This window comes from Taeniopygia guttata, chromosome 9 (genome assembly GCF_048771995.1).
Source record: "Taeniopygia guttata chromosome 9, bTaeGut7.mat, whole genome shotgun sequence".
NCBI classification, from domain to species: domain Eukaryota; kingdom Metazoa; phylum Chordata; class Aves; order Passeriformes; family Estrildidae; genus Taeniopygia; species Taeniopygia guttata.
In genome coordinates this window covers 25,934,840-25,949,568 of record NC_133034.1, presented here as the reverse complement: position 1 = coordinate 25,949,568, position 14,729 = coordinate 25,934,840, and the positions used below count along the sequence as shown (strand labels likewise).

Below are 14,729 nucleotides of genomic sequence, written 5' to 3'. Positions count from 1 at the left end.
AAATAAATATCTATCAAAATGTAAGCTAGCTAAATACATTCTGTTTGAAGGTAAATGCAACTTTGCCAATGTAAGAGACTTAAAAGCAAGACTGATTTCTCAGAGTTAGGAAATGTATTGATTTTTACATGTAACCCATAACAAGCTTTTTAGCCCCCCTACCATGGACAATAGTATGAAAAAGAAATTAAGGCTTGCATTTTCCAGGTTTTATTTATTCTGTTTAATATCAGTCTGAGGTGAAAGGGCAGAATCTGGATCTAAGTTAAAGCTGAGAACCTTCTGGGCACTAAGCACCCTCTAGGCATTTTCTCCCACAGTGTTGGTCTGTTCTCTTGATTAGGAAAGCTGGAGATTATCAATCAGTTATGCAATTATAAAACATTACTAGCCATAATATATGGACTATACTTTAAGCTAAATCCAAGTATTCTACCTGTATCCATCTCATCTACGTTGCTGAGGAAATCTTCAGGTGTCGTTGGTATACTGTAGCATCCTAATCCCAAGCCACTGTCTGTACTCTGCTCCCTGGAGTGGTATGGCCCACTACAAATTGAAACATGAGAAAGACTCAGTAAAGAGGCTCTGATAGACACAGTTCCTGAGCACAGTATTAGAAGAGAACACAGGAGGTTACATATCAGAAACAGAAACTGAGTCATTAAGCTTCATCCTGTAACTGTTGGCCACTGATCAGCCAACATCACATTTGGGTCACATCAGCCCAAACAACCAAGTAATTTAAGCGAAGTCACTCTAACAACTCTTCAGCTGAAATCACTTCTGACAGCCTAAAAAGATGCATGTATTTATACTTAGGTAACTTACCTATTCTACCTAGTCTTCTACATACACTAACAATAGAATTTTAACCACCTGTTACAATTTATTGCTTTTGTTAAGATTCCTTCTTGAAGCATAAACTGAAAGAATTCAGGGCAGCCACTCAGCCATATCCCCTGTTTACAGTAAGTAAAAAAAGAAGACGGTATAGGGACTATTGTAGAGAGATAGGTGCAACAGTCTAGAGAAGGCAACAGAAGCAATTGGCTAATGAAGAAGAATTAACTTGCCTGTTCAAGAATGGATCGGATCCATTATTTGTAATAGGCCTCATGTCCTGTGTCATAGCAGGGGTGTTCACAGCTGTCTGAACTGGGACCATGTTTTCTGAGTCCATAGGAAGTTGTCTGCAAAGAGCAGCTTCCTGAAAAGACAAATAAATACATGGGAAGGGTTATTCCAACAGCTCAGAAATACCGTATTCTTGTAACAAGTGAACACATAACACATACACTGAAGGAAAGTAATTCTGAGTCATGTCACTGATGAGTGTTTACACTGATATGAAGACAACTATGATGCAGACATGTCTTTCATGCCCACCTGTGCTGGCTTAAAGCACCACAGAATCTAGCTGCCAGTTCTACCATATCTGGAAGCCAGGCCTGTAATTCAGCTACCACAAGGTACTTAACATGTTACAAGAAAACCACTGGAACCAAGAGTGTGATTCAATAATTTTTAGAATGAACAGTCTGCCTAATAACAAGTAATTGCTTAATGACCTGTTTCATGTCTGCTATCTGCAGGATGACAAACAACTAATCAGAGCCAAAGGAAACTTATTTTACAACTCTTCCTGAAAATAAATTCTTCCAGCATTATCTCTGTGAAACACACATGACATCTAGTGGTACAGAGTTCTATATGGAGGTTGTCTTGACTCCAACTGGATGTTCCAAACAAAAATCCTAAGACCTTAAAATAATAAATCTGTGTCTATTTTTGCCATAATTAACTCAACTTACATTTTTTTTTTAAAGAAACAAGAAAAGTAAATATTTCATTTAAATCCCAGTAGGAAACTTCTCTCCTCTGATTCAATCATTCAGTCTCCCCAGTACAGAAAGGCCTAACAGGTTTTCAGGGCTAGAACATGATGTTTTACTATGTTTTCAATTATTTTTTTCATTGAGGAGGAATGGTCTGGTCTCTTTGTGAATAATGTCACACATGTTGGTGCCCATAAAAACAATGCTTCCTTTATAACAAAATTATCAATATATTCAATGATAAATTATAATTTACATTAGATGGTGTCAGTATTTAGCAAGTGTTAAGAACAAACATTCTTAAAGTTCTTAGTAGCTTATGTATGATAGATTTATGATTAAATTTGTCAAGTGACAATTTTAATGGTGATATTTCTACTCTGATTTAATCAACTGGAATCTGAAAATGTACAAACCTTAGAGAAGGGGAAGGTGTCTACATGTGGATATTTTTTTAAGCTGTCTACATGCAGATAATTTCAGTACTTTTTTTAAAATATAAGAATGAGATTTAGACAGGCCTTCTAAAGGAAAACATCTGTAAGCTGAAAAGCCTGCAGCACCATGAAATAAAACTCCCTCTATCAGTTACATTATCTACTTTCCTATCTCTTCTTTGTTGCAAAAAACACCATATTAATTATAGAGTTATTTGATTGACTCTCCCTTGGGGAATGGCTCACCTCCCATTATTTATTTCAACATATTGCCTGTTGCTTGCAGTATTTATTCCATGTGAACTTTTAAAATGTGGAACAACAGACTCTTGCACACTGGATTCAGATTTGGCTGGGGAAGCAGAGTACTGGCTCCACCACACATGACATATGTTCTTCTGCTGCAGGTCATTAGTTCAGAAGTCACATTGCAATTTTAGTACTGCTACAGATGTCAGATTCCTTTGCTCCTTTGACATTATTACAGCAATGGTAATGGAGAAATTGATCAACTACACAATACCCAAAGCTTTATGATACCCTATTACATTGTTCTCCATTCTAAGCATGACTACAAGGTTTTTAAAAAGAATATTTGTAAATCTCCTTCCTTAGGATGAAAGTCTGGCAAAAAATGGCAGAGATGTCTCACAGCCCTGTGAGCAGCAATATCAGTCTCAGCCACACCAGTGAGCTCTCAGTCTTTGAGTGTAGGAGGGTGCCTCCACTTTGGCTGGCAGAGACCATCTCTGGCATTCAGCTAAGAAAGGGCCAAATGCCTTTAATGATCTGCTTGGCACTATAACACACATAAACCCAAAGAAGACTTTCAAAATAAGTAACAAAATAAAACAAACTAAAAAACCCCACAGTATTCTGACATCACAAAGTCATGTAAAAAACTTCATGTGTCAAAAATGTCAAAACACTTTAAAGCTTTACAGCATTACAGTGTGATGAATGATTCACTGCCTCAGAACACAGTTCTGATGTAAACCCTTTTTTAGCAGTATGCCAGACAAGCACAGAAATTTCTTGTCACATTTCCTGGAACTCTTCTCAGCAGAACTGACCTGAGCTTCACCCTTAGTTGCCAAACTCTCATTTCCAGCTGGGGGAGATGAGAGAGAGCATTTTTATAGTGCATTTACGTTACTGGTAGATGCAATTCTTCTTCTGCCAGTCCTCATACTTAGGGTGGAAAGCATGAGATGTAGACATTGCCTGTGCCACCAGTAAATCACACCCTCGGCCAGTCTGTGCAGTGGAAGGAGCATAGCGGGGCATTTTTCTCTTCAGGTTGTAGCAGGTCAGTAAAGGCCTATTCTGCGAGGATAAAACAGTGAAAAATGTTCCTCTGCATGTTCATCCACTTCTTCAGCCTCTTCTAAGCCTCTGTAACTTGTGGACAATTTATACAATAGCAGCCCTGGACCAGAAAGAAGCCTCTGAGAAGTGTTGCCTTTTTGGGACTATTTGTACACTTCAAACGTATGCACAAATACAGTGCATAATGACCCTGGTGCACACACAGGAGTGCTGGGGCACCTTCTCTGCAGGACTGTTCAGAGATTTCTGACTGACATTACCTCTACCAACTTCCATATTAATTATATGGAAGAAGCTCTTAAGTAGCAAGAAGAAGAGAAGAAGCTCTTAAGTAGCAAGCAGATGCTCTCTTTTCCTTTGGAAAGCTGGCAAAACCAAATTAGCATAAAAGAACATTAACTCCTTATAGAATGATAAAACTGAGTACGGAAACCTTTAAATAGATGCTATCATGCTGGTTTTCTGAAATGCTGCCCTTCTGGCATGTACTTAATCTAGAGTTCTAGGGGTTTAGCAACTACATGAAGAGGAGGAAAAAGAAGGAAAGAAATTCCCTAACCCAAGAGCTTCCAGAGCTATGACCTCTTCCTGGCTGGGCATGCTGCTCCACCCCAGCAGCTGCTGCCAGGAATGGCTGTGGGGAGCCAGCAGCTGCTACTGGGCTGAAAGGTTTGTGACCCTCCAAAGAATCCTCCCCCTCTCACTCAAATGCTCTGCACCTCCTCACAGCTGCTACAGCAGCATACACCCTTACTCAGCATTTTTCCCTTAGATAGGTTACACTAGAAAAACAAAAACAGCAAGGGAGGGTCAGGACAGGAGTAACTGTACTTGGACACTGATGACCCAAGAGGATAATTGCACCCTCAGCTGCCAGGGTTCAGGATTCTGAGGTTACTGGAAGTAAGTTCCAACATTCTGTTAGGAAGAAGATTTTGCATCTTGCTTTCCTCCCTAAGAGTTACACCAGTTGTAAAAACTTCAGTAATGCGAAGTGATGCTGTACTGCTTCATGGAATGCGGAGCTTCCAAAAACACTACAAGGGCAGGGTGGTACTGGGCACAGTAAGTGGAAGTCTTGACAGAGTATGGCACAGCTGCAGAGTGCTCTGAATGTATTGGTTTCAAAGGCAGCAAAGCAGCAAAACCCTCCCTTGTGTTAATGGTACAACTGTTTTGAAGCCTAATTTGCTTGATTTGAATCAAGAATAGAGCCGAAGAGAGTAAAAATAGCTAAACATGTTGCTAGCATGATGACAATCATGACTAAGTGCGTACTAAATACCTTCACTCTCTTCTCATATCCATCTCTGTCATGAGCTCCTGATGGGAAAAGAGAAGCCACACAAAAGACTTGAGAACATTGCCCATGTCAGAGACCGTCACCTTAATCTTGTGAAAGTTTTTAAATGTATTTAGAACTGGTAACTGCAGCATCTGCAAGGCCACAGTAATGGTAGGTTTTTTTATAAAGTGGACTTCTTTCATGCTGTTTCTGAGAGAAACAGATTATCTTTTTTTTTCCACTAAGGAATCCAATTAATACACCATACAAACACAACACCACTGGTGGACTTGTCTGTAACAGATGAAATACAATTCTTAAAACTTAGTTTTCTTAAGGGAGTATAAAGGAAATCACATATCTATTTTGTACAGTATGAGTCATTATATAGAGCTGAAATGTAAGAAATAGAACAATAAGCAAAATATCCATAAATAACCAACTCTGAAAAGTCTTCAGATCAGAGGTATTCATTTAAGATGTGAATGTGATTTTATTTTAACTAAAAAGCAAATAGTGAAAATTAAGAGAGTACAGACTGTAGTCAAGAACAATTCCATGTGTTCTTCCTTTATCTTCAGTGAAGTATGAACGTGGTCTCCTATGCAAACCAAATTAAACTGCACCTGAATCAGTGTTAGTTACCCTAGTTGCTTACGGACAGTCACAGAACAGAATTTGGCCCTTACATGACTATTAAGGAAGACTGGTAAGAAAGATGCCAGGTCTGTAACTTCTGACTGATGGCAATCCTATGTTCTGTTCAGTGCTAGTTTTGAGGAAAAAAAATGAAATTATCTGTTTATATTAGCTTTTTGGTTACCCTTCTGTTAACCCATAGTTAGTCTTGACATAAAGTAACAGAGCTACTAAGTGTACTTGTTAAAAATTTGGGTGCATTGAGCTAAAAGCTCTTGAACAAACTAAGAGTATCTTTGGTGTTACCTGTCGCAGTAACTCCTCCTGACGCATCCGAATTTGCTCCCTCTCCATCTGGATTCTCTGGAGCCTCAGCTTCTGCTGCTGCTGCTGCGTGGCCAGAGCGCTGGGCAGGGTCAGCAGCGCTGGGGGCTGTGGGGGGCGGCTCTGCTGCAGCAGGGCTGTGCTGGGGGGCAGCTGCGGCTGGGCATTCATCACTGCAGGAAAGACAGAGCTCATGGAGCTTGGGCAGAGCTGAATTTTCAGATTACAGAGGGCACAGGACACATGCTGCTCACTTACAGGAATGCATTATTAGAATTACTGTATTTCAAGTGATTGAGAGAAACTACTCCATCTGGCAAGATCTGCATTAGCAATTGCTTAATAAATGATTTTTAATGTTCTGATTGTACCAAACAGGAATACTTACAATACAACAAGTATTTCTATTTACCCTGGTATGTTCAAATATTGACCTAATTAACTAATAAATAACATTTTTTAAAATTGAAAATTCCTAAATATGTGTGCCTATAATAGAAAATAAGCTAGTAAAAATATTTCAACTTAACATTTTCTTTATTGACAGATTTAAATCAATTATTATTATTACCAGAAGTCATTTCCAATTAACAACTGATTTTTTTTCTGTTAGGATATGACCCATCAGTCCTCCACCTTTGGTAGGATATTCTCAAGGTTGACAGGGGAAGAACATAGTAGATGGCAGGGTTAGAAACAGGACCTTTAGTAAGCAAACCTGAGTTATACCCAGGCAAACCCCTTCACTTGCTGACAGAAGGCTGTTGCTGAGGAAGTCAATGCTGCCTAGATTGTTAACGTTTCTTAAATCAGCATAATCTTTTCCATTTAAATTCAGAAACTATAAATCAGAGCAGAATTCTCTATGAGATGGACATTTTTATTCATAGAACTGCTATGAAAGAAACTGTAAGTCTGAGTAGCTCTCTGTGTGTCACTCTGGTGCCAACATGTCACAAAGCTAATAGAATGCCCTGTCATCTCAGACAGGAGGTATCACTCCTGACTTACCAAGACAAATTTCTCCCTGTTTATGGTGCTAAGAATAGCATCCAGCATTGAAATCCTTCAGACAAGCCAGGAGTGAAACATAGTGAATTTTTGACATTTTAACTCTATGGTTTGTTCAGGACCCATGTTAGATTTATTACTGAGGCAGATCAGGCCCAGCTGCATGGACCAGGTGAGAATTAATCCTGGGCTATCTCCAGGGCCAGTTTGGATCTAAGGGCAGCTTTACTACCTGTAGGTGGTGCAAAGCCCACACTAATTAATCCTTCTGGACCTTGTGGAAACCATCCAGGCAGATCTAAACCATCTTTGCAACTTGCTTCCAGAAGCAGGTGTTCTGGAGAGTTCTGCAGATTGATGCCAGTGTGCCATCCCACGGGAAGTTTAGATTGGATATTAGGAAAAATTTCTTTGCCAAAAGGTTTGTCCAGCTCTGGCACAGGCTGATCAGGACAGTGATCCACCCCTTGAGGAATTTAAAAGCTGTGTGGTTGTAGCACTTGAGGATTTGGGTCAGTGGTGGCCTTGGTAGTCCTGGGTTAATGGTTAGACTCACTCCTCTTTGAGCTTTTCCAAACCAAATGATTTGATGATTCTAATTCTGTCAGATCTGGGCTAGATCTTAATACAATTTCATATGCAACACTATAGGTAATGTCAGGTAGATTTTGTCCTGAAACCCTACCTATTTGGGCAAGCCCCAGCACCCAGGCAGAACACTAGCCTCCTCAAAAGAAGTGTGGCAAAGTGTGATGATACAGTTACTACAGGACTAAGACTTTTTACTGCTTTACCAATTTTTACTGTGTCAGTTTATCAAACAACTAGAAAAAAAAATTGAATAAACTAAGTTGCTCTTCTTAATGGTAGAGTTACAATGTTATGTATAGGGAAAATGGAAAAATATTGTATCTGCAATACTTTTAAGCATGCTTGATAGGTCTGATGCTGTCTAGACTTCAAATTAATAGTGAATCTTTAAATACACTGGTTGAATAAAAAGAATCCCAACAATGGACAAATTACCCTTGTGGTATATACTTGAGCTTAGTTTGTGAAAAATATTTTACCTAAGTAAATATTTTACCTAAGTGTTCTTCCTCAGGCTGCTCAACTGAACCAGAACTGAACCAAGGCAGTAAAAGTGGGTTGGTATACAGCTGGTAACTTCTTGTCACTAGTGGTCTGAACAAGCCCAGTGAAAGTCTTGTGTCAGTCCCAGTGAGCAAACAATGACATCCCACAAAACTCTGTTTCTCGTGATATAATCATATGGCACGTCTGTTGTGCTATATATGAGGTTTTAGTAATGCCTGCTTTAATTTATATTTCAGCTCGGAATTTGTATTTGAATGCTATGAGGAACACAATGGCATTTGGATTAAACAAGAAAAATCTGCAGTTCACATTCCAGCTAGACTGCCCAACACAGACCCCACTCTGACACCATCAGACACACCAGGGACCCTTGACAGCTCATCTCAGCCAGAGCTCTGTGGAGCCTTGGGATCATTGGGCTGGTTTTGAGAGGTCAAAAAGTTACTAAAGGAAAAAACAATTGGTCTTCAGTAAGCTTCAATTCACTAGGCATGGTCTGGGACTCCAGTGTAACATTTCTCAAGTTCTGCAAAGAAGAAAAATATTCAAAAGCTCAAATCTACCACTCTGTGGTAAAGGAGACTGGCTCTAACATAAGAGGAGAAAAGCATCATCATTACAGCAGACAGACTCAGGGTGGCCTTAAATTCACTTGTCTTGGGGAAAACCTAATTTATTTTGCAAAATGAAGTAATGCTTTCAGTAAACAGCCATTATGCAATTATCCAGCCCAAATGAAAGCAAATAACAACATGGAGCTAAATTCTAAACTTGAACTATGTGACCACACTTCCATTGCAGCCCATGAAATTGCAACTATTTAGTTTACATCATTAGACCTATGTGGTTTTATTTTTCCAGTTAGGAAAAAAAACCCAATTCTTTTATTGCTTTTGTTTGCCTTTAAATTAATAATGATATCCTACTGAATTAGGTTTTCTGACATTGTAGGAGACCTTTCTGTTTATGACTTTCCTGGCTATATACTAGGCAAGGATCATTTTGTGGACAAGGGACACTCACTGCAAGCTGCAGAAGCCAAAACATGCAAGTGTCAATCATTTTTGACATATGCATTGAACTGATTGCACCTACTTTTATTATTTGTCAGAAGTGTCTGGATGCAACTGTGGGTATTTCTGCTCTGTTTATAAGCAGCCCAGAACCAAATTCAGATGAACTAGCCAAAGCCAGGTCTCATGCAACACAGCCTGATGAAAAACAAATGTCTACAAAGGTTAAAAAAAACCCAAAAACTGAGAAACCAGCCATACTACAGTTCTGACTTAGTCACGACACTGTAAAGAAAAAAAGACTGGGCTCCCCTCCTTTTCTCACTCCATTTCAGCCAACAAAGAACTGCTTGTTTCATTTATTTCCCAGAAAGAAGCATTAGCCTTCTAACAAGGTCAGCAAAAAATGCTGCTTTTCTATTCTGGTGCATTTTGTTCCAAAAATCTGTAAAGTATTAAAGCAAAAAGTTGCACTATCCCAGTGCACAGAGACTCCTTTATTCAGATTTCTGAGCTGAAAATAGCTATATAGAAATTTCTCAACAGTTTCAACTGTTAAGGTCTGTGATACCCACATTTAATTAATCTTTCCCATCTTCAGTGATTTAAGACTAAAAAAACCAATACAAACAACCTGCAGATGCAACATCAAAGCTATGATTTAGCAGGAAGTAATTTAAAAGATTGGAGATTTACTCTGCAAGCACTTCTAACAGTAAATCAGTAACAAAAAGTGATGATGGGAGCTGCTTGAGTGGACAGATGGCTTTAATGCTAATGATTAATTACTGATGACCCTTAGATTTAAAATATTTAATAAATTATTTTTACTTTTGCTTTATGCAATCTTCAGCTTTTATTCTCTTTGAAACTGTGGAAATGACCCTCCACTCTTGCACTGGCACATGTTATGATTACTAACCTTGAGGGGAAACGCTTACACCAACAGGAACTTCTTTGTGTCAAAATTTAAAATTACTAGAATTTGAAAAAATGCCAACATCTCTCTTGAATATATCAAACTTTAGCATTTCAGATTTACTAGGTGGCCAGTTGCTCATTTAAAGGCATATGTACTTTGATTTAATTTATCTGATACTGAAGTTACTTCCTATTAGACTCTGTACCCATTAACCACTGTCCTTAAACATAAATAAATTACTCCATTTGAAATCTGCTTGATAAATTACTTGTTAGAGGCTTTAATTGCAAACTACCAAAATCCCCTCATTCTTTTGAGAGCTGCATCACAAAACACTCATTCCCACAGATGAACTTGCAAGTCCTCTATAATGCTTTCAGGTCTCAGAAAGCAATCATCAGAAACAGGTGCCAAGATTATTCACACTGACCACAAATGAATTGTGTTTGCTTCTTTCAGGATATCCAGTAATTAAAAATGGTCTGGAACAGGAAGCCTTTCCACCACACAGGTGGTATGAGGGCATGGACTACAGAGAGGGAAAAACATGTTCCTCTCAGTGTCACACATTTCTAGCCAAGGCAAACCAAGACTTGAGGAATCCTGGACATTAGTGAACACTAAAATACATATCATCTGGTTTTGAACACTTTGAGAGTTTCTGTGTTCTTATCTCCAGAGACTGCTTTGACATAGTTACCAAAACTGCCTTTTATCATCCTTAAACAATAGTAGCTACACCTCTTTTATCATGGCAGGATATGGAAATTTTGGTTCACATGTTTATTGTTCCTAGACAGGATTTTGTCTCTGTTTTTTTGATTGGATTTCCTGGCTGGTTAAAAAAATGAGAGCGAAGGTAAAGTGCTATAACTCCCAGTTGTCCAGACCCATTTGAAATACCATTACCAATACAGCTGAAAGCTAAACTTAGATTAATGGATGATTTTCTATTAAACAACAAGCGTCAGAGGCTCTTCACAATAAAAAATTCTAATCTGTAATATCCAATGTCCTACATCTTAGAGAACCAGTGGATTAATAGTGAAAGCCATCCTGCTTGTATCACTTGGGTCACGCCTGCTTGTGGGTCTTGACAGAGTACCTTCTGAAGTAAGGTTCTCTTCTTCAGAAGGGAAAACCAAAAATTAAATAGTTCTTCACCTGGAGTTTGATACAAGAAGTAAGCATGGTTGAATTCTCAGGATCAATGCATACAGGGACCCTAAACAAATTAACATCAGGCTTTCCACTGCTTCCTGTCTGAACTGGTTGATTTATAATATGAAGATAAATATTACCAGCTTCTGCCAGAGATGAGCCATGTTATTTTTCTGATAGTCAGTATTTACATATAATCTGATCAGGTGAAAGTGGAGATATCAAGAACAAACTGAAATACATGTGGCACCCTTCTCCCTCTGCCAGAATTTCTTCTCCATTCTTAAGTGTTTGTGTGTGTGTGCGTGGGTGTGGGACATGTTCTGACACTGCTCCACTCAGTGCTGATGATAGAACATCCATTTCCTTCGTGGTGCCAGCCTCCTTCCTGATGAACACATGAGAACTGCACCAGGACCTTCTTCTCTGTCAAAAAGGATTTCTACACTTGTGTGCACAAAGTCCCGAGCTTCTGCTCTGGTGCCACCACTGACCCTGCTTTCAGCAGAGGCTAGGTTAGAGCCCTTGCAAGGCCCCTTCCCACCTGAACTATTCTGTGATGGACACAACCATAACTTGTGCAAGGCCTCAGCCGTGTGTGGAAACTCATCCAGGAAAAACGTCCTTACCTCAGAACAGGCATCTCCACCAGCAGCCAGCTGATAAACCAGTATCACAGAGATAAAGTAATACAATCTGCTCCAGAAACAGATAGAAACACTGAAAATCTCAGGAACTGTAACACTATTTATGATTCTTTCCCCTGCAAATGTGCATATTAATGGCAGAACCTAAGAGAATATATAAGTTACTATGTCAGTGTACAGAATTAAAAGTGATCCAGGTACATATTCTGAAGTCAGCCTTATCTGGGCCAACAGATACTATATATCAATCATCATTGCAGAACAGCCCCAGTCAGCAGGGACCTTGAAAGACCATCTTGTAAAAACTTACATGGAAAATAAGACACTGCAAGGGAGAAAACAGAGAGATGGCTCAGCTCTAAGCAGAAGATTCACATGAACACAGCTTGCTCCTGAGCTCCAGACCTTGTCACTCCCTCCCTGACAGCCAGGTCATAAGTAACTACAGCATTTAAAACCGTTTCTGCCCATCAATCCCATTTCTGTGCACAGTCTGATGAATCACACAAGTTCCCTTTTACCAGAAGGGGTAAAACCAGGTACACCTTTCTGTAGTTGCTGCTGCTGGTGTGTCCACTGTGAAGAAAGGCAATGGGGACAGTAGCGAGCACCAGGGACACTCCACCTGGCTGGGCTTTGGCAGCATGAGTTAGACTAAACACCAATTTTAACCACAGTTAGATAAATTGAAAGCCCCTATCCACACCCAAACAAACACAGGGACTTTTGACATAGTGGCAGTGTCCAAAACTCACAAACCAGCAAACTCTGGGTACTGCTTAACACACATTTCTGTCACTCACATGGGACGTAGAGTAACTGTGTCTTGCAGCCTGCAACTGCTATTTGCTCCAAATCCCACATCCAGCCGTGCCACAGGGTGGGCAAGAAGTCTTCTGAGGTTTTCTGCAGATAGTATGTTCTTTTTGTATGAGCTTTTTAAGGAGTTCACATATAAATTCAAGCTAAATTATACAGAAAACTTAAATGCTATTAGAGGGGTTCATTATTTTATGGCAAAGTAAATTGCAAATTGTTAAATTTGGAAAATATTTAAATGAAGACCAGATTGTGCTTGCCCACTGGATGAAGAGTACAATCACAAAAGAAATCTGTTTAAAACACTTTGAAGGGAGAAGGATGGAAATAACAATTCTTTTGAGTGTTGCTTAATGTAGACTAGAGAAAGACTACAAAACAAAGTAGCATTTAATTTAAAAAATCTTGCAAAAAAAACTCCTGTGAGGACCTAATTTTTCCTCTAAATCTTTCTACATGTAGTCCAAAATCATCCTCCACAATATGTTTGCAGCAGGGAATGCCATGAAGGCAGAAGGGCATGTGCAGCTCAGGCGGAGGCAGCAGTGTGACTGCAGCCGCTCTCGCCTTCCTCCCGGGCACAGGGGGCCCCTGCGGATCCCTCTCCTTCCTCAGGGACCTCGGCCTGACAACTGAAACAGGGACTGACAGTAAACCTCCTTCCACAAATGGCCCTTGATTCTACTGCATTAATTGATTGGCACGAGATAGGGAATACCTCATCAATCAGCTGGAAAATACTCTTTTACAATGGGTGGAAAATTAGGATCTCTGCAGAATCAGCATCACGGAAAATGAAGTTTCTGAAGATGCAAGAAATACACTGTTTCTGCTTGTTTTCAGTCTGAGGCTGATCACTTTCCCTTTGCTTCCAACAACAAAACATACACAAAACATTCCTATTAATGCTCTGCTTTCCTTAGTATATACATCTACAAATCATCTTAGAATAACAACAATGGTAAAATCTTAAGAAAAAACAAATTGAATAAGTCTAAATATATGCTAACCTGCAAGAACATGTTTTCAATCTATGTGACAAATTTTCCTTTTCACTCATGAAATGTCACTGAATTTAGTTGCGGTGTATAACTGAGCACAGAAACTTGCCTAGCATATATTACTTTCCTGTAAATTCAACAAGATACAGCAAAGGAAAAAACACCCAGTGTCTTTGTTCTGTAACATTTAAAAGGCAGTGCTTTTAATGTTAGTGTGAAAACTAACTAATGAAGTGTTCACTTACAGCTGATAAATAGGCATCATAAAAGCATAGTAAGAGAAAAGCTAGAAAAATACAGCAGATGTTTTTAAAGTATGACTACTAACTTCAACCAACTTTCACTACATGCTTTTGTATGCCTCCAACACAGGCATACTATGATTTGGTATCACTTGGTCACACTCTGTGCTTTGATAAAATGTTTATAAGTGCCTTTGTACAATTCCCAGCAAATATTGCTGAAAGTTTATAAACCAAAGCAATGAGCTATACAAAACAAAACATATTTTCCTCCTCTTCATAAGTATAAGGAAAACACATGTGCTAGTAATTGGAAGTGCAGACCAATATGCAGACCTTTTCTTTTAAATGGCACATCTTCAAAAGAAAAATTTCTTTTAGGTCCTACTGTACAAAACAAAAAAAGCCAACCAACCAAAAAAAAAAAAAAACCCACCAAAAAACACCAAACACACAAACAAACAAAAAACAACAACAACAAAAAAAGCTAAGGCAAAAGACAGATGCACAGCCTCATTTGCTGCAAGGTCACAAAATCAGGGCCAGAAGAGTGGTATGGATGCAGCTCCCACTGTTCCTGTCATGCCTGCGAGCCCTGGGCTCCATCCCCTCTCCAGCGCTGCCCCTGCCGAGGGAGCAGAGCCAGGAACATGGGGCTGAGCAGCTGCACTGCCAGCACAGGGGAGCACAAAGGCTCTTCCTTTTGGCCACGGCAATTTAAAAATAGGGACATTCTACTTTAGCACTGGAAACGACAGTCACATATATTTTAAACTGCCATGTGAAGTGTTCAGAGCCTGCAGTGTTCTGTGCGAATTACTGCAATCTTTCTGTGTAATTACTCTATGTGTATATACATGCATATACACACAGTTTCTAGATTAAATCTTACAATATATATTTTTTAATAAAATAGTGTCACATTTAGTGTGCCTTTGAAAGCCATCAATATAAGAAAAAGCT

The 14,729-nt window shown here is 39.2% G+C and overlaps 1 protein-coding gene across 2 annotated transcripts in view; it reads right to left on the bottom strand.

The window, feature by feature from the left end:
- WWTR1 (WW domain containing transcription regulator 1) overlaps positions 1-14,729 on the bottom strand; it is a 46,001-nt gene that overhangs the window by 4,400 nt on the left and 26,872 nt on the right. For both annotated transcript variants that reach the window (XM_030280078.4, XM_030280077.4), the window contains exons 3-5: positions 5,835-6,025; positions 1,077-1,210; positions 437-549 (exon numbers count right to left, since the gene is read on the bottom strand). In XM_030280078.4, the coding sequence (XP_030135938.1) occupies positions 437-549; positions 1,077-1,210; positions 5,835-6,025 (438 nt within the window). The remainder of the gene's footprint in view (positions 1-436; positions 550-1,076; positions 1,211-5,834; positions 6,026-14,729) is intronic.